The sequence below is a fragment of the Parambassis ranga genome, chromosome 16 (genome assembly GCF_900634625.1).
Source record: "Parambassis ranga chromosome 16, fParRan2.1, whole genome shotgun sequence".
In the NCBI taxonomy this organism is placed as follows: domain Eukaryota; kingdom Metazoa; phylum Chordata; class Actinopteri; family Ambassidae; genus Parambassis; species Parambassis ranga.
The window spans coordinates 21,939,531-21,959,825 of record NC_041036.1 but is presented as its reverse complement, the minus strand read 5'-3'; the positions used below and the strand labels follow the sequence as shown (position 1 = coordinate 21,959,825).

The 20,295-nt window shown below is 42.6% G+C and overlaps 4 protein-coding genes across 4 annotated transcripts; 3 read left to right on the top strand and 1 right to left on the bottom strand.

Annotated features, from left to right (window-relative positions):
• Window positions 1-3,076: 3,076 nt before the first annotated feature.
• Window positions 3,077-5,966, bottom strand: gpsm3 (G protein signaling modulator 3). The gene is made up of 5 exons (XM_028424930.1): window positions 5,337-5,966; window positions 4,482-4,961; window positions 4,075-4,237; window positions 3,740-3,969; window positions 3,077-3,614 (listed from the first exon to the last, which is right to left on the bottom strand). The coding sequence occupies exons 2-5, from the start codon at window positions 4,941-4,943 to the stop codon at window positions 3,474-3,476; spliced, it is 996 nt and encodes a 331-aa protein (XP_028280731.1). The 5' UTR covers window positions 4,944-4,961; window positions 5,337-5,966; the 3' UTR covers window positions 3,077-3,473.
• A 152-nt stretch (window positions 5,967-6,118) lies between these two features.
• pbx2 (pre-B-cell leukemia homeobox 2) lies at window positions 6,119-13,857 on the top strand. Its single transcript, XM_028424929.1, has 8 exons — window positions 6,119-6,425; window positions 7,027-7,100; window positions 8,475-8,719; window positions 10,354-10,544; window positions 11,008-11,143; window positions 11,273-11,414; window positions 11,529-11,623; window positions 13,076-13,857. Exons 1-8 carry the CDS (start codon window positions 6,184-6,186, stop codon window positions 13,154-13,156), a joined length of 1,206 nt encoding a protein of 401 aa, XP_028280730.1. The 5' UTR covers window positions 6,119-6,183; the 3' UTR covers window positions 13,157-13,857.
• Window positions 13,858-15,254: 1,397 nt separating this feature from the next.
• Window positions 15,255-16,441, top strand: LOC114448929 (transcription factor HES-7.1-like). Its single transcript, XM_028426178.1, has 2 exons — window positions 15,255-15,862; window positions 15,942-16,441. Exons 1-2 carry the CDS (start codon window positions 15,773-15,775, stop codon window positions 16,422-16,424), a joined length of 573 nt encoding a protein of 190 aa, XP_028281979.1. The 5' UTR covers window positions 15,255-15,772; the 3' UTR covers window positions 16,425-16,441.
• Window positions 16,442-19,277: 2,836 nt separating this feature from the next.
• On the top strand, window positions 19,278-20,148 carry LOC114448440 (transcription factor HES-2-like). Its single transcript, XM_028425365.1, has 3 exons — window positions 19,278-19,341; window positions 19,464-19,550; window positions 19,651-20,148. The coding sequence occupies exons 1-3, from the start codon at window positions 19,297-19,299 to the stop codon at window positions 20,146-20,148; spliced, it is 630 nt and encodes a 209-aa protein (XP_028281166.1). The 5' UTR covers window positions 19,278-19,296.
• Window positions 20,149-20,295: the final 147 nt, after the last annotated feature.

The following is a 20,295-nucleotide window of genomic DNA, read 5'->3' as shown; positions in this document are numbered from 1 at the left end:
TGCGGACAGAACCACCTGCAGCTGAATGTCACAAAGACAAGAGAGCTGGTGGTGGACTTCAGGAAGCACCAGACACTCCCAAACCCGGTCAGCATCAAAGGTACCAACGTGGACATTGTGGACAGCTACAAATACCTGGGAGTCCACATTGACCACAAACTGGACTGGTCCACAAACGCAGAGGCAATATACAGGAAGGGACAGAGTCGCCTGTATCTACTGAGGAGACTCAGGTCCTTTAACGTCTGCCAGACCATGCTGCAGATGTTTTACCACTCGGTGGTCTCCAGCGTCATCTTCTACGCTGTAGTGTGCTGGGGCAGCAGGATGAAGACGGCCGACACCAACAGACTCAACAAGCTCATTAGGAAGGCTGGCTCGGTGCTGGGAGTGGAGCTGGAGTCTGTGGTGGAGGTGACGGAGAGGAGGATACTGAGGAAACTCCTCAGTATTCGTAACAACACGTCTCACCCCCTGCACGACACACTGCTGTCCTACAGGAGCACATTCAGCGGTAGACTGAGACTACGAGGAGCAGCACAGAACGCCACAGGAGGTCCTTCCTGCCAGTGGCCATCAGACTGTATAACTCCTCCCCTTTCTGTAGGGAGAAGAGCTAGATAATCATGTCAGGCATCACTGTCATTCCCTCCACTTGTCTATATTATGTTTACTTAGCACCTTACATCTCCATATTGTATCCATGTATCATATATTGTGCTCATACTGCGTACTGTACTCTGATTTGGATTATAGTGACACTTATACTCTGTACTTAACTGCATTTAATGTAACTTGATACCTCTGGCACAAGAATTTCCTTCGGGATTAATAAAGTTTTATCTTATCTTATCTTATCTTATCTTGTAAGAAAGCTGAGTACACAGATGTATCACCCCTATACAAGAAAAAAGTCTCTTGAAGGTATCCTCTAATCTGATTCTTTGCCCATTAAGGATGTCAGGTTATTCAAAGCTTTGGTCAGTATTACACAGACAAAAACAAACAAACAACAACAACAACAAAACAACTGGCTGGTGTGTCTCCCTTTTCCCACCCCCCAACCCCAGGGTGTAATAAGTAAATAAGTAAATAAATGTTGCAGGTAGGAAACTAAGTTAAAGATACTTTCCTGGAGTCAACTAATTATCAAATCCAAGCTATCGAAAACTTTTAAGCTAGACAATACTTGAATCTTTGGTAGGATTTGTATCCATTTTTAAATGGTTCCAGACGTCATCCCAGTCCGTGTCTTTGTTCTCTGTGTTAGCTTTCAGTTTGCTGAGCATTCATAAGTGGCAGTCTCTGCCATTGATTTATTCCAGATAATCCTACATGCTGTCACAAGGGACGGTCAACATTTTGGACCTGGCTCCTAATAAACACAGTTCTGGGGTCGGAAGGACCTGTGAACCAGACCAGCCATTTAGTACATGCAGAGTTTTAGTCCAGAAAGGGGCAACTATAGGGAGCATTCATAAAGAAATGTCAAATTGTCCCCACCTCAGCTTTGCATTTCCAACATAAATGATCTTGCATTAGTTTCATTCAGCATTCATTAGTGCTGTGAAACTTTCTAAAGCCTGCTTGAAATGTTTCAAAGATACTGTACATGCAAGCAATTGCTTAAAATATTGGGAGAAGGCCCACTTGGAGAGTCATCAGTGATGATGATTATATTATATTATACATATTATGTTATATGAAGAAAATCCCCCTCTTCTTTGCTTTTAAAGACTCAACCAATGGAAAAACTGCAATTATTAAACACTTTATTAATATGAAATGCTGCCATTGCAAAATATAATTAAAATAGATAACTATCACAAAATGATTCAGACACATTTTAAACCGTGTGAAACAACTATTTACAGCCAATTTCAGTTAATGTGAGCTTGTAACCTTTGCTTTGCTGTCATTTAGTTCCTCTTGCTTTAAATTATGCAAGATGAGCTTAAAGTATTCAGCGTTAGGTCAAAAACAGGTGCTGGAATCCATGAAACTTAAGTGGTCAGACAACGGAAATAGAACAAAATTAGACTACATTATTTCCAAATGTAAATTAAAATACAGTGAAATAGTTACAGTTAGCATTTGCTCCCAAATCTAACTTATCCTTTGCAACTAGAATTACTTTTAAAACTATCTAGGATGTGTAGCATATACATGTAGGAAGATCTCTAAATCATACAAAGAACAAAGAAAGTATGTTGACTTGATTTATATCCGTCATTTTAACAACATACCTAACAAGGGACTGATACAGTATACTGTCACACTATGGTGTCAACCTAACCCTCAAACATCTATCTTGAAAAGGGAACTCATTGTTTTCCTGTTTAACTCTTTCACAATTTAGTGTGGTATCCTACTGTTTTTCGTTTTTTGCTACTTCTTCATCTGACAGTAATGCTGATCAGAACACTGCTATCATTGATCACATAATTCTCCTGTATTTAAGGAAGTGACACATCATCTTTGTCACCTCTAACCTCGTGCAGAGCGATCAGGACTTCCTCAGAAAATCTTTCCTGTGAGCGAGCTGAACAAGCTGCAGAGATGGTCACATGTTTCCAGGCTGTTGACGCACTGCTGTGTGGCACTGATTATTGCCAACATTGTGCAGAAAGCTTGGTTGAGTCAGCTCATTTTTGTATGTGTGTATGTATATATTATTTCCCTCATTGGGGATCCACAGACTGTCCAGCAAAGAATCCACTTACCTTTGAGGCCATAACGCTCAATAAAATCGAGTGATGCCAGGTACAAATAGAGTCAGTTTGAGATAATGGCTTCTTTAAGTCAAATCAAAAATATGAATACCTTTGTCTTCTTGTCATTTGTTTCCAAAATCAGCATTTGTTTGTGCAATTCTACATGAATATTCATGTTCAAAGGAATTAAATATATATTTGATACTCCCACACACGTAGAGGAATGTGACACGGGAGGGTTAGGTCTGCAGTTTTTACGCCTTTGTCAATTTCACAGCTAAAATACTTAATACAGAATACAGTGTGCAAGGTGAACAGTGAGGGCATCTATTCTTCTGACATATCAGACAAAGCCAAAAAGCTTCAATACACATTTGGTTTATTTTTGCAGGGAATTTATGCATCTACACTTAAGCTCTTTCTACACAGACCTGGTGTGATTTATGACTATTTTAACTGTACAAACTGAGAGAGCAGAGCTTAGACCGCCTCCTCCACATCATGTGCGCGTGCAGCTCATGCTATAACATGCAGGAAAACATAAGAAAGCATCTTATTAATTAAGACATACATATTAACAGCTTTGTTGCTCAAACGTTAACACTGACCAAAATAATTAAGAGGGATGATGATTTCTTAAACACAAAGCATGTTTAAGGTTGACAGGACTCCTCTTCTAACTGGGAATCAAAGCAAAAACGTCTATGATACTGGCTGGTTCCCTCAAAAGCCCCACAGTTTTTATTATCATTTTCCAGCTCAGGTTTGCAGTAAGCGTGGTAGTTCAGTCCTCTGCTCGTCCATGCGCCCTCCCTGAACCCTTAGCAGCAGGGAGAAGAAGTCCTCATCATCCATAGGACCAGGAGCCCGGCTGCGCTGATCCTCCAGACGGCCTTGGGCCTATAGGGAGAGGCAAAGAAAAAAGGCAAAAATGTGTTTATGATCAAATAACTTTTCACTAAAGTGAATATGAAATACAGGTTACAATTAAACAACAGTTAAATAAACAAGTCAAGGTCACATACCTGTGTTGTGAGAATCATATTGTACAGGTCCTCTTTTGGGACAGGAACTGGTCCAGGTTTTTTCACAAAAGAAAGTTGTTTTATGCTGCCTCTGAAACTTCTGCCTTTTGGTTTGGGCAGTGGTGACCTCTCAAGCTGTGCCCTCTGGTCATCTAGCCGGCGGGCTTGTGTGGTAGCTACCAGCTCAAAAAACTCCTCTTTCTGCAGTGAAGTCATAGAGGAAAAGACAACTGCAAACAAAAAAAGGAAAGACTTTAAGTAGTTAGTGTCGATTACAACAGGATAGTATTAAAACATTACTTTTATCAGCCTCCTAAAGCCCCCCTTTTCCCCACCTCTGTTTGATGGTTTAGTGGTGTTGGGCTCAGAGTGGCACCTCCTCCTCACCCTGCTCTCCAGTCTGAAGGAACAGCGCTGATCATTGAGCCGTCTCCCCTCCTGGAGGGTGCAGAGCAGCTCGTATAAAGCCTCAGGGAAGTCAGGGGTTGGCCGATGAGCCTGGCACAATGTGGGTAGGTTGCAAAAAAAGAGAAGAATGAGGGAGAGGTTTCTGAATGAGGGGCACACCAAATCAACACACTCCACTCTGACGTTCTCCAAAATGCTCTGCAACTAACTCTCTGATAACCGCTGCTTTTCCAGCATGAGCCTTTCCTTCTTATATCATACATGGTGATGGTACATCCTGACCAAATGATTACAGCAGGAACTGAGCTATCACAGAGGGAATGTCAGGACTAACCTTTTTTAGGTCCTCCTCTTCCAGTGGTTTCTCAGTTGGATTTACATCCACATGAGGGCCATTTTGTGTGCCTTTTTCAACCTCTGCATTACTGAGTTTTTCTTCACTCTTCATCACTTCTTTTGTCTGCCTTTCACCGCCGCTGTCATCTCTGTTCTTTCTGTCACTTGCACTTTCAATTTCTTCTTGTTTGTTCTCTTGTGCTTTGCCGTGCTCTGTGTGGGTTTGCTCTTTGAAAGACATTTTACTGGCTGTTTTGTCTTGTTCATTCTCGTCCTCTGCTGTGTGCTCCTCTTCCTCTTTCAGAGTTGACTCTTTGCCAAAGTTCTCTATAATCCCAGTTGAAATGCTTGTTTCCCCTCTTGTTACAGCACCTTCTGTAACGTCTCCATCTTCGGTGATGACAAGAGGCTCCAGCAGCTTCTCTTCAGCCATTTCAACTTTGATCCCTGCACAGTCCATTATTCTCTCTGTCAGACCCTGACACGAAGAACAAAGATAAAGGTTAAATATCGGATGTCAAAGACATTGCTGTTTCCATTGTTTTTTTGCTAGTGATAGGTATGCACCCTAAAGTGATTTGTCTTAAAGGTTACAACAGAGCAGCTCTTGTAAGAATATGTATGTGAAACCAGTTTGGCAGGTTCTAGCATGTTGGCTACACATGTTTTTAAGCAGAAAATCTATCTACAAGCCGTGCATTCCTGTTAGCTGTGACAACAAATGTGTGTGTGATGTCAAATTCTTTTCCTGATGTGTAAAAGTTTTGTAAAAGTTTCAATTATTCTTGCTCACAGACACTTTCATTAAAAACTATACTTTTCTAACACACAGCTAATGTAAACGTGTGCTTACCTTAATGTCTTTGCACTTTTATCTTGTCAAATTCTCATCTCTTGTAGTCCCCAGAGACCAAGCAGAGCATTTTTGGCTCGTCAGTATGTTTATGAAGAACAAAAACTGAAGAGTTTCAAAAGCAGATGTGACAAGCTCTCACTCTTTCTGTCTGCTACCTTCTTGTACTCCCTTTCTCTCGTCTCCACTCTTCCTGTTCCTCTTACCACAGCCCACCCCTATTTATTTGGCCCACATCTGACAAATCAGGCTTGGTGGAAGTTTGCCTGTCAAAAAAAGAATGAACCCCTCTCATGTGTTTTGGTTGGTCTGTGTAAAGGTTTTATATATATATATGATAAATTCAGAGGTGACAAAGTAGCAGCTCATTTGATTATGCCAGACCCAAATGCAACATGTTGAAACAGGCATACAGTTCTTCTGACATCGCTGCTGTGGTTTTGGCACACATCCTGTTGACTTGTAGCTGAAACAAGAAGTACACTCAGCCAAGTAAGAGGCTGTCTGAGTTTAGATCATCACTTAAGAAAATAAAATAAAAGTTTAGATGAACCTCTCTAATTAAATTATGAATTATAAACTGACCAGAAGACGAGCTAGATTATAACCTATTTGTTGGTAATCTGTCTGAAAGAGAGAAAAGCGGGTTCAGTTGTTGTGTGTACTTTAAGCCACCGTTACCCCTCTAACACAAAGAACTATTGTCACATATTGTGTGTTCTGAATATCTACCTGTACCTTCTCCTGTTAATCGCTAGGGGACCCTGGTCCGTGCGTTGTGCTTCACATTAGGCATTGTTGTGCCTGACAGTTGGGCAGCAGTCGTCGCCACTGTGCGTCGCTGAAGATGTTGCAGCAGCAGCCTCTGACGGGCAATGGGCCGCCCAACGGCCGGGGACTCGGCGTGAGTGGCCACGCCGGGATGCATGCGCTGAACTCGGTCCATCAACCTTCCCAGCACCGTTCCGACGGGGGGGACTCGGGCCTCGAGGGCACAGAGAACGGACACGAAACCCGCAGAGATATTGGCGACATACTGCAGCAAATAATGACCATCACCGACCAAAGTTTGGACGAGGCGCAAGCAAAGTCAGTGGCAACTTGCATTTTGGATTTTATTAATGCTGCTTTGTCAACTCTGTCTCAGTGGCAAAGTTTCCCGAACTTCAGTCTTTTGTTTAGATTATGTTGCCTTTAGCTAACTAATTAGCTAGCCAGCTGAAGGAAAACAAAGTTACTTGTGTTATTTAGATTAAAGGTCATATGCTACCACACAAGTTAATGTCTTCTGTGTTAATGTGTTACCTGTTAGATTCATTTTCCATAGCAGTGATGTTTGAAATGGAGTCATTTCGTTAGCTTTTTAGGCTGTGTTAAGCACAGCTAACTGGCTAAGGCTACACTAGACAGCTAACAGCTAATGTTCACGCTACAGCAGCATTTCATTTGCATGTTAACATCTAACTATATCTTTATAATTATATGTGATTTAACATATTTTCCATCACATACATCCAACTTACGGGTGAATGGCTGCATTCTGATCTCAAAGCAAGCTACAAGCTAATGTTTACTAAATTAGCTTCGCTAAAGTTAGCAGATGACCGTCACTGTTTATTTTCGTGTCACTTTGCCTCCACGCCGTTATGCTAGCTATAAATCATGCTCTTTTCTGTCCATGTTACTACAGGAAACATGCACTCAACTGTCATCGGATGAAGCCTGCTTTGTTCAGCGTTTTGTGCGAGATCAAGGAAAAAACTGGTACGTTATCGCTGCTGCAGGAGTTTGATCATTCATTACGTTTTTATTGACGTGGAGTGGCCTGCGTTATATCCCCGTGTTGATGGTAACAGATTGTAGGATGCTATGTTGTGTTTAGTGAGGATAAATGACACCAGTTGGATAGATATGTTCTGTTATTCAACTTGGTAAAAAATAGGTTGTTTTCCTAGCTTTCCTAGACTCAGTCTAATCATATTTATTATAGTAGTGCTGGGCGGTATTAATTCTGTATCACGGTATTTTTATATTATTTAATGTGTTTTTCTCCCTCGTTAACCGCATTGATTGTGAGAAAAATTACTGCAGTAGAGTGGTTACAGAAACATTTCCACATTAGTATAAGGTGTAATAACAGCAGGGCTGGGGTTATTAAATAATAATTAAATATTAATTAATATTAAGTAGTATCATGAGTACTTGAGGGATTTCTCCAATTATGATTAATGAAGGTAGTTCAGTTAAATACTCAATGTCAGGTTCACTCATGGCTTTGCTCTAAGTAAATGCAGACTAGCTGAAGGAGGCCGAGTCATGTGACTTAGGCTTGTTACATACTCCACGAGGACAGAGAAATCTGTTTGTGTTCCTGAGGCGGCAAGAACAAGAACAAAATCTGTTTGGGCCTGGACTTTTCATACTTCACAAAAAAAAGTGTGAGGAACTCCTCATACGGCTCTCCCACTGCAGTGCATATCACACATACAGGTTTTGATGCTGATAATCATTGGCAGAAGCAGCAATCTAGGTGAACATGTATGAAGTGGAGATATTTGGGAAAACAAGCAAAACTGTGAAATCACAAGCCTGTCAAACATGCTCCCCTGCTGCTTCTGCTGTTGTTCAGCACATCTTCATAACCTGGTTGTGTGTGCGTGCAATAAGCACTGCGCGCTGCAGTGAGAGAGCCATATGAAGAGTTCTACACACACATTTCTGGTTCAGAACTTCCCCTGTCCACCAACAACTCCACTAATACCTGTGCCGGTATATGAAAAATTCAAATCATAACACAAAAAGCTTTCAGTGCAAACCGGTATACCGCCCAGCACTAATTATGAGAGATTTTTATGTATTTGTTACATCAGTATTAGTATGTTAGTATAATGACTTTAAATAATGCAGTGATGATCCCACGAAGCAGCAGCGGTTGACTAAGGTGGAGACAGGAGGTGTCACTACTTTCCAAGTTTCTTCTGAGGGGATGACCATAGTCATTGACTTGTTATGGTGCAATGTACAAAGAAAGGATGGCAACTATTGAAAGTTTTTTTTTAACTTTTACAGTAGCTGCACAAATTTTGACAACATGGAGACCATAGAACCAAAAGATGCAGGCATTTGTTTGATTGACAGGCCTGTCTATGAGGAACACCCAGGAGGAAGAGCCTCAGGACCCTCAGCTGGTGCGGTTGGACAATATGCTGCTGGCGGAGGGTGTTGCAGGACCAGAGAAGGGAGGCGGGGCTGCTGCTGCTGTGTCTGCTGCCACCAGCTCAGGAGGGATGTCACCTGACAGCTCGCTTGAACACTCGGACTACAAAAGCAAGTTGAGCCAGATTCGCAGTATCTACCACACTGAACTGGAGAAGTATGAGCAGGTATCGTGTTGCAACACGAGTCAGCCACTTACGTTGACTGTACATGCTTGCCTGAAGCTGCTACCAGGAGTGTAGTTCATTAGCATGTTAGGTCTGGAGTCCACGAAACCCTTTTCTCTGCACTATACTGCACTGTAAACTTCAATTAATGAAGTTAATTCCTGTTGTCAAATTCACTCAGTAATTTCAGTGCACCTTCATGAAATGCAAACTGAAACTTAAATTGAAATGTGTTGTATAGTTAACAGAGCAACCTGCATTATAGAGCTGCAGCTAGTCATGCAAATATTTTATTTACCAGCAAGACAAGAAAGGTGCTTGTGCTGTCCCTTTTTAGTAACCAGTTAGGGTTAGGGTGTCAGAAAAGAAGCATGCATGCAAAGTCTTTTGTGGAAGCACATTGGGTGGATCTGAATATTGCTTTGAATGTGTTTTGTCATAACAGCAAAATCCACTTGCAGTGCAGCAGTGGTTCTTGGCAAAGCATGGTGATGATGCGCTGCATGCATGTCCACTAGATATCCAAATTTTGATGCCGTCAAACGCCCTCCACATTATCCCCAGTATACGGAAATACCATGAACTGGGTTTCCTTAAAATCTGCTGGCGTGTTTTTTTTTACCCATGTTGGTCAAAAAGTGAAAATATTCCCTAGATGTGGATTTTTAATTCTGAATAAAAGAAATTACAAGTGAGGACAAGCTGCTGCAGCTACAGCCCCGCCCATAGATGCCACAGGTGTGCAAGATACCATCGCTTCTCCCTGACTAGAGGCTTGAACTTCTCAACAGCATGCAAATTCCTTATTAGAGATTTCAGATAAATCTACCCTGAGTGGACTAAGATAGCTTGTATGATCCCCTCTCCAGTGTGCCTGCAGTATTTAGGCAATTTAAAAATTCATATAGAAAACAGAATTTTTTTATATTTCAAGTTGGCAGCACGCAACATTATTAGATGGTATGAGGTTGATGAAGATTCTCAGTCATCCAGGTCATAATATGTAGAGAAGATTGAAGCAAGGCGTCTGGACTTGTAGAGTTTTTTCTTAAAGACGTTTCGCTGCTCATCCAAGCAGCTTCATCAGTTCTGTTGAACTGTGTCCAGAACTGATGAAGCTGCTTGGATGAGCAGCAAAAGGTCTTCAAGAAAAAAACTCTACAAGTCCAGACGCCTTGCTTCAATCTTCTCTATGTAGATGGTATGAGCCAGTCCAGATGTGAGGTAAAACTGAAAATTGAACCACACAAGGCATTGAATAAATGATGTTTAATGTTTGATCCTTATCTTCTAGATAAGTGCATTGCATTTTTTTACTGACGCCATTAAAACTGATACTGTTATTTTTAAGACCCTGCGGTATACCCTAATACCGCTCAACACTAATGTCCACTGGGTTTTCTGTGTAATGTGGAAAAGGCCTAAACACAGAATGTCATCCGCTGTTATGCCAACTTCAGCTGAGACCTCAGTCATAAATTTCAAACATGATGGAATCTTACAACTTGGAATTTTTTTATCTGCTAAATTACATTTTTTAAGTTTTTAAATCTCCGTATAGACAAACTACAGTAGCCATAGTAATGTTGCTTATTTTATGGCTGATTTCTCTCCTCTTGCTTCACTTTATCCAGGCGTGCACTGAGTTCACAACTCACGTGATGAATCTGTTGAGGGAACAGTCCCGTACGAGGCCTGTGACTCCACGAGAGATTGAACGCATGGTGGCCATCATTCATCGCAAATTCAGCTCTATTCAGACCCAGCTCAAGCAGAGTACCTGTGAGGCTGTCATGATCTTGAGGTCACGCTTCCTGGATGCCAGGTGGGCGGGATAGTTAGTGTTTTAGTTTTTGCTTTTTATTTTTTTATTTCCCCTCTGGGATAAATAAAGTAATTTCTGATTCTGATTTTGTTACATGTTGACAATTGTTTGCCTGATTTTCCTGTTGGGAAGAGTTTACACCAGTCTGCATAGTTGTGGACAGTCATCATGTGTAGTCGGCAACAAAAACATTGTGTATGAGGGGGTGAAGCAGCAAACTTACCTTACTTATAAAAAGACTGCTACCTGGATTTCTATTACAGCAGTTTCTGTTTCTAATGAAATACAATGCACAAACAAGGTTATTTGCTGTTTCACCACAAATTGAGGTGCTACATATACAAAATATGCTGCCACATTGATACACGAGCCATGCAGATGAGCCATGTGTGGGGAAAATAGTATCAAGTTAGATTAAATTGGATATTTTTCCAATACTTATAACCTGTTGTTGTTTTGCCAGGCGCAAAAGGCGCAACTTCAGTAAACAGGCAACGGAGGTCCTCAATGAGTATTTCTACTCCCACTTGTCTAACCCCTATCCCAGTGAAGAAGCCAAAGAGGAACTTGCCAAACAGTGTGGAATCACTGTCTCTCAGGTAATGTACAGAGTAGAGGGATGTCCCTTGATGTCTGTAGGTTTAACGTTTGTGTGTCAGCAACTTACGCTCAGATCCCCTTTCAGTATATCAACCTAACAATTTTAATAATATCCTTTTTTGCACTAGGTCTCCAACTGGTTTGGCAACAAGAGAATCCGCTACAAGAAAAACATTGGTAAATTCCAGGAAGAGGCAAACCTGTATGCCATGAAGACAGCCTTAGGGGCCAGACAGGGGGATGATTCCCCGCACACTCCCAATTCTACAGGTACCACGTGCACCAATACAACACGAACCGGTGAAATAAACCAACTACCCCACTTGCTGTCCAGTGCTTTTTGAGTCACGCTTCTTCTCCTGGTTCGGACTTTACTTTCTCCAGGTTCAGGGTCCTTCTCTTTGTCTGGGTCAGCTGACCTGTTCCTTGGTGTGCCACCTGTGAACGGCGAGCAGTCTGCCTACCAAATGGGAGGGCAGGTAAGACGTTTTGACTTAGAATTATAGATAGAAATGTCCTTTCTGTCTATTTCACAGGTAATGTAGGTACTTCTCATAGATTAAGGAATTACTTTTCAGCAAACCAATTCTTCACTTTTTCCACATTTTGTCATGTTACAGCCTCTTTCCAAGTTGTATTAAATTAATCTCTTACCTCAAAATTTTACACACAATACCCCATTATGACAATGTGTTTTTTTTAACATTTTTTGAATTTATTTAAAGTCACTGATAATTTCAAAGAACGAGGAAACGTCACGAAAAGTCACTGTTAAGACATTTAGTTATTAACTTGCCTTTACTGCCTTTTCAGCAGGGTGCTTTATGCATGTTGCGCATACACTGTATAAAAAACATTGTTTTAACTTAAAAAAGTTAGTGTTTGTGCTGCCTGACTTTTTTCAGAGATAATGACTGTTGCTTCTAAAGTATTTCAAACAAACACTTTTTCCAAGTTTAATGAACTGTATATCAATTCAAGTACACTGATTCTTTAGTATTGGTAACTTCAAAAACAAGTGTGTTTTTTAATTATTCAAAACTATCTTTCCAAGTCAAGGAAACATGATATTAACAATGCAATAAGTTGGCATTACCTAACAAAACAAGCACCGGTAAACTGATGCCTCCCTGTCCCTGAATGGAGCAGTGAAAATGTCTAACATTTTCATAGCCAACTAAGTGGCAACCAGTTGCTGTGAATCTCTTGACTATAACATGACCCTGATGAATAAGACTTGGAAGATCACCCAATATGCTTGATTTGTCTCAATCAAGTTTACCAACACCTGTGTGTTATTACCTCATGAAAATGCCTGGAAACGTATGAGGCAAGACTGCATGTTGAGGTCCACTTCAGTCAGCATAGCCATATAGCCAACCAGAAAGAGAGGGGGATCATCACAGCCACCCAGACCTTCACCTGCCTTGATGTTAACACATACACATATATACACACCCTAAAAACCCTCCTCAATGATGGTGCAAATCAAAAAATCTCACAACTGATACAAACAGGGAATGCTGACATCTTTAAAAAATAGTATCAAAATTAATGTGTACTCATTTTTAGTCAGACTTTTAGACACGCCCAACTACAACTTACAATTTTAAGCTTATCTGACACATAGAATTCTTCATTTAGTTGAACTGACTTTTGTTTCTCAATAAAATATATAGTTGAAAATGCATAATTAATTTTGTAGGGTTAAAGTAAAGAAAGAAGTTGTTGGACTTATTGCTCAAATCATTTTTATAGTGTATTTTGTTGTCATTGTGAAGCACATCAATTCTTTTAGTATTTCTGGCGTAAAATCTCGTGTCTGCATTTCAATGACAGTGGTATGTAAGGTGCTACAGTCACCTGTGACGTTCCAATGATGCAGCACAGTATGAGCCACACTTTGTTCTGACACCGCTTTTGTTTGTCAGGCAAATGGAAGCTGGCAGGGTCGAAACTCACCCTTACATGGCACCTCGCCCAACAGTGACCACTCAGACAACTCTGACTGAAGGCCGTGCCCCCACTGGTGCAAAATGACAGCAATGGAAAGATTGATGTTGACAAAGACAGAAAGAATGATATCACACTTCCCACTCGGCTGCAGATGCGTTTTTGTATATTGTTTGTATGATTTTGTTATTTTAAGTGTATGTTGTTGGTTTTTTTTTCTCTAACCGCTCAGCGTTGGTCATTATTATGTTTGTATGATTATCTGAGTGCACAGGTGGCAGAGTGAAAGTGTGTGTGTGTGTGTGTTGTGTGCATGCACGTGTGGTTTTATTATTGGGTGTTAAAGGGTTTTTTTTCCACAACCTTTGACATGTTACTGAGATGTGTTGGTGGTTGGAAGGTGAGGGTAGAAGAGGGATCGGCCAGGACTGCATTATCTTTGTTTTTAAGCACATTATATCATTAATATTATTGCTTTTATTATTAGTGCTATAACTGTTTTCATTTAACAGTTTATAAAGAGAGTTCATTTAGTGAATGAGAGGGCAATAGAGAAAAATCCAAAGACTTTGTGTGTTTGTTTCTCTGTTTTTTGTTTTCTACTGGGCAGCTGTGTCCCTATAAAAATGAATGAGGCGTGTCTGAGTCCATATTAATGGTTTGAATGAGTATATCAACAGTGCTGTCTTTTTTCTGTACAGTGAAACACCTGTATTCTCTCTACCTCTTTTACAATAAAGACTCTCTGTATTCACAGCCAGCTGGTGAAGCAGTTTTATGACAAAACTAGAATAGTCTTTTCCAACATGCAACCAGACATGTTGTAAATATGTTTGGTTGCATATTCCTCGTTATTATTTTGTTTTCCTCAGTTTTGAAATTTGACATTTAGAAAGGTCAGTAGTCCTTGATGACAACCACACAACTAGTTATAGTTCATATTTACTGGTGTGTGGAGTTATAAATGAGATTATAATACTGTAGTTAGAATGATTGCATTGTTAATTTGACGTATTTTAAGAGTGCATGAGTGGCCCTTTTGGGGAACCCTCCACACGTGCGTTGTGACCTGCGCTGGTCTTTCCCACGGTGGTCCTGCAGCATCAAAAGGGTTTTACAAGCAGAGGTGCAACAAAGGCTGTGCTAATGACGCGCCACGCACGAGACAGCAGCCCAAATGGCACGCGTGGCCTATTGACACAGAGGTGTGAATGCAAAATGATACTGCGGTCACCCTGCAGAGAAACGGATGAGGAGGTGTCGCCACTCGCCTAGTGGGCGCGCAAATGTGTTAACAGAAAAGAAACATAAAGCAGACACACGGCACGAAACTGAAGAACACACACACCTGTGTCGTGTCTGACAAACGGCTTGTAACAACATGTGGGTGTATGGATTGCACAGCGTCTGCGGGATTAATAACAGTGCGAGTCCAAATGGATCATGCGCTCTCAGAGGCAAAACATTCAAGTGTCTTCCTGACCCTAAAACTACCCGCAAATTATATTTTAAACGAGCATGGACTAACTTTTCTTTTAAGTTGATCGTTCTGAATTATATGGTAGGCTACCATTTTATTTATGATAGACATTGTTCAAGCACAGTAAACTCATTCTAGACCCGACTACTGCAGAGCTATTGTCTGGATGTCCACATTACTCCATCAACAGCTGCAGCTGATCCAGAAGCAGCAGCTAGAGTTCTGACAGCAAGCAGCCAAAGGGATCTCCCCTGTTCTGGTCTCTGCAGGTCGGCCCCTGATCATTCCAAAGCTTATTACCTGCACCAGTCTCTGTTCATCTTTGTTTCAATTATTATTTATTATGGCAAAATATACATCCACTATAATATAGACACAAAGGTTTCAGCTTGACAACAACCTGTCCTGTTTGTCCTCTGTGATGAATGTTTGCTGCACTCCATCCTCTCTGTCTGCCTCTTCTCCTCCATCCTCTCTGTCTGCCTCTTCTCCTCCATCCTCTCTGTCTGCCTCTTCTCCTCCATCCTCTCTGTCTGCCTCTTCTCCTCCATCCTCTCTGTCTGCCTCTTCTCCTCCTCCTCTCCGGCCGACTGTCAGCAGGAAGGCTCTGCTTTATGAGTCGGGTCCTGCTCAAGGTTTATTCCTGTTAAAGGGAGTTTTTCCTTGATACTGTTGCTTTTTAGGGGGTTCAGGCTCTGGGTCTCTGTGAAGCGCTTTCAGTCACTTTCTGATTGTAAAATGTGCTGTAGAAATAACATTGAATTGTATTGGTAAGAAACCAAATGCTCAATTAATTCCACATTTTAAATCCTCGATCCGGGATAGAATAGTGGGGCTGTGATGACTTGGAGGACGGACATTATTGGTGGGTGGGTCTCGGTCTGGTGAGACAGTGGGAGGAGCCTAAAGGATGTAAAAGAAGGACCGAGGCAGAGGAGCGGTATAAGTCTGATCAGCTGGACAGCGAGGAGGACTCTTGTTCTGCTGCTTTGAGACAGAAGCACACCATGAAGCTGTCACAGGAACGGGAGGATGCCCCAAACGACAAAAAGGTAAAGTAAATGACATGAGGCCTAAATAATGGGCGTATGCTGCTACATTATTTTTTAGTTCTGTTGGATTTAGCCATATTGCATTGATTTAGAGGATGAAACCCGTTTAACACTCCTCTCTGTTTTTATGCTTCTTCTAGTTCATGAAATCTCAGGTGGAGAAACGCAGAAGAGAAAGAATGAACCGCAGTCTGGAGCGCTTGAGGAGCATGTTGCTGCAGGAACCACAACAGGTAAAAACCATTTTGACCCAAGTCCTTGCATTGGTTCCACTGTCAGGGTGTAGTAGCTAACTGTTACCACGTCCTGTAGGGTGAGACTCCGCACAGAGTGGAGAAAGCTGAGATACTGGAGCACACGGTCCTCTTCCTCCAGAGTACTGCCCAAGAAGACAAGCCCCAAGCTGGAGGTGCAGGCCAGAAACACGCCTTCCAGGACGGGTTCTCCACCTGCCTTCAAAGAGCGGCTCAGTTCATGGGACCCGAGGGGGAAAGCCTGCGGCTCGGATTGGCGCTGGATGCATCCTTAGCTGCTCGTTTGGCACGCTCAGACTCCGACAACAGCTCTCTGCCACCCACAAAGTCCATTCTTCGGTTGCTGAGGCAGAAGTGCAGGCATAGACTAATGGCGAGTGGCTGCACGGATCCTTACCCACTCCCAGGGCAGGAAAACCTCCGAGGAGTTCATCCTCAGGGTCAGAGTCAGCTGGAGACCAGGGCAGAGAGGCGAGCGAGCAAACAGAGCTCTCCCCAGAGATTTCCCGTCAGCCACACTTTGTGGAGACCTTGGCCCTGATCCTCAGCAGCTACTGCCGGGCTGGGACTGTTAAAGAGGTGGTGAGTATCCCGGAGCTGAGAAGAGTCCCCGCACCCTGCACAGCGCTGCTGTCAGACTGAATGCTGTGACCCTGAAATGGATCATGTTTGAGTGCCATCCCTCACATTTCCAGGTGTGGGACTGAGAGCCTGAGGCAGGGAGAGCCGGAGCACAGCCGCTCACATGCCTGCTGTGTCTGTGGCTCTGAACAACATATTCTCTCTATATCTTGTCTATTTTGCACATTTAATTTATTTTGAATGGCTCCCTATGGTGAGCATTACTCATTTTATATAAAAAGTTGAAAATAAAAACTTAAAAATCAAAATCAGCGTGTCGTGTTTCTTTTGAAGCCTGGGCCTCTGTGTCACTGAGCTCTTAACTCAAGAGGTGTGAAAACCAGAGCCCCTGCGGAGCATCCTTCAGGTGTGAAGTGTGGCCATGTGATGAAGGCTCGGCAGCTGCTGTGTCTTCAAAGACATCGAGGATGTCACACACTGCTTAACCCACGGGCTTTTAAATTAAAGTAAAAAATAAAAAGGTTAAAAATGAAAAAAGGCTCCGCAAACTCCGTTTGCTTCCAATCTTACTATACACATAGTGTAAAATGTCGCTATTTTAACTGCTTCCCGACAGCGCCGAGCGTTTGATTTCCAATTAAATGTCACCATAAATGACACTAAAACCTTTTTTTCTCATTCTACATTTCATGACAATTGATCACATTTATTTATTTATTTTGTTATTAGCATCCACATCACCCCAGCTGTTAAGAGTCCGTGTGCTTACCACGCGTGTCTGATCTCACTTCACAGGAAACTACAACGTCCCTTTAACACCTCTGTGCTTTGAAGTCCAGTCACGTGGAGGGGGCGTTTGTCCTTCCTATCACAGCTGCCTTCTTCTCACTATTCCAGTGGCAATGCTGTATTTGTAGCAAACTGAAAAATACACAAAGAGGTTTACTAAACCAGGAGGACATAACCTAAGCGGGTGTTCTGCCAGAACAGTGGAGAACAGTGGAGGGCTCCGTTAAGTTTTGGAATGCTTACGGAGGTTTCCAACTGAAAGAGAACATCAGATCTACAGTTCATAAAGCCTTTAAATTACACGAAACATGTTTAAAGTAATGTTACTTTAAAGGGCCCATCCCACAGGAGACAGCGTTCTGTCCCTTTCTCGTGGGAAAACGGAGCAAACCGCCTATTCACTTTATTACCTGTTGGAATTAGTACATCATTAAAGGACGTGTGTGGGGGGGCAGTGGGGTCTCTCACTCACATGCGCACACTCCATGCATGTGGTCACGCAAACGCAAATGAATCGTTAAATGTAAATGTGCATTCCTCACTGGTGTCTGCACCTGAATTAAAACACACCTTTGTGCCAAATCCCTTTAAAACGGACCATGTTATGCAGATTCCTGAGTTAGACTGAATGTTGGATGAAGGTTTATTAAACAAACAAAAGACGGGGGTTATATTTATTTATTCTTTTACTATTCTCCGCTGTTTAAGTGTGACATTATATAGCCAATAACATTTCAAATATATTATCCCCAGTCCCTCTTGCCTCCCATGTTTTTCAAATTTCAAATCGGTCAAATTAATAGAATAAAAACACAATGGCTGATGCCCCAACAAGTCCACAACAATCTAAAGTCTCACTTAATCAGCTCAGGACCTCTCACTTTGCACAGCTTAGTGATGTGTATGTGTAATGTGACAGCAGGCGAGAAATGTGAACTGACGGAGCTCCAGCTTCCCACGAGAGAAGTGGCTGAGGGGACCCTGAGCGCGCCGGCACTTCACAGAGTGAAACCCCCTTTTAATGCCACGTGTGAGTCGTGTGGGAACGTGGCAGTCACCTCTCCTCCAAGCACACTTTGTTAAATGACGCCTCACTTCTAACAGGTAATAAAGTGAGGATTCAGCCTGATCCCGCGTGCACACGGCGAGAGAACGAGCTGAGGACGCGCTCCCACTGTCGCACCTCGCGCTTGCCACCGTCAGTTTGTCTCGGCCTCATGCTGTTTTGGCGGATGTTGTTCACACATGTAAATGGCGTCACGCGAGCTGATGACACCTTTTACAGGACACCTTCCATAGGCGGGTGCTGGGCGGCTGCACGCGCCTGGAGACTGGGCGGCTGCACGCGCCAGCAGATTTTAAAAGGGATCTATTGTATCATTAAGTCTGAATTAATCCAGCACAGAGACACCATTTGTTAAAATGTATGTAGCCTGATATTGTAACAATTGAGAGGAATGTGGTGGAATCTGTACTATTGTGAAGCAACTTTTAAAGTCCACATGGAAATGCTTTTATCAAAACGGGACTGTCCTGTGTCTCAAACCTCTGGATACGATCTGTCACTCTGAGATCGATTAGTGGATACAGGACAGTCTCTGATGCTCTATGAACAAAATGCCACATTGTTTTTTAAATGTATTTATTAAGTGGTTTTTACAACAGGTCCATATCTAACTGAGCTGCTTTGTTGGAAAGTTCCTATGTGAGACGTGGCTCACCCTAAAACTAATAATAACAGGTTAGAAAAAATGATTTCACTATATTTTAAGCAATGCCAATGTGTCTGCTGGTAACCATGTGTAGGCCTATGCGCACTGTTACAGTTCTAACGTAAGTCTAATAATAATATTTGAACAGCAGCATTTGCAGACATTGAAAGCCTTAAATTAAGTTTGGAGTATGTTTTGTCACCTCTTCGCTGACGAGTGAATTCAAATGAAGTGAGGGAGGTGTTTAAACCACGCCCACCTCGGATTTAAAAGCCTCACTCACGCGGACACCGACAGAGTAGCAGCACTGACACCACTCCAACTACAACCATGAAATTGCTTCAAGATTTAGAGGACGCCAAGGCCAAGAGAAAGGTAACTGTGTCTTTCGTGCTTTCTTGAAATATTAGAGGTGTTTTTGGGGTCTCTCCAGAGACGCACCGTTCCTACCGAGAGTCTGCTCTTCTAACTCTGCTCTCATTCCTCTTCTTCATCAGAGTCTCAAACCTCAGGTGGAGAGACGCAGGAGAGAGAGAATCAACCGCAGCCTGGAGAGCCTAAAGATTCTTCTGCTACAACAGCAGGTAAGGCCACACCACCAGGTGGTCCTCACTCCATGTGGCTGTTTTTGTGGGGCTGAGATGGACTGTTATTCACCACATTAATTCAAACTTTCTCTTCTAGGAAGAGAGTCAGCGCAGAGTGGAGAAAGCCGAGATACTCGAGCACACAGTCACCTTTCTTCATAGTAGCGCCAAAGAAAGAGACCAGACAACAGCTGGAGACGGAGGCCAGAAACTCCCTTTTCAAGACGGCTTCTCCACCTGCCTGGAGAGAGCTGCTCAGTTCCTGGGGCCTGCAGGGAAAGGCCTCTGGCTTGGAGATGCGCTGGAGGCGTCGCTCGCTGCTCGCTTTCCCCATACAGACTGCGCTTCTGACGCGCTCTCCTCTTCCAGCCTGTTAATTCTCAAGAAGTCGTGCAGGTCTATGCTTCAGCTGCTGATGCACAGATCCAAGCACAGGCAGTGCACGAACACCCTCCGTATGGCCAGCGGACATCCACATGGAGACTCACGTCCCACGACTCGCCAACAATCCCGCACAGGGACGAGTCAAGCGAGCAAACAGATGGCGCCCCTGTGCCACAGCGGCAGTCAGTCTTTGTGGAGACCCTGGCCCTGATCCTCCGAGAAGGACATTTGAAAGACTTCATTCAGCATTTTAGCGGGATGTTTTTGTTGCAATGTATGAACCACAGACCGCTTCCTGTTAACTCCGGTAAACATGTATATATTGTAAATATATGCTACTTGCGCCTGCTACAACCAG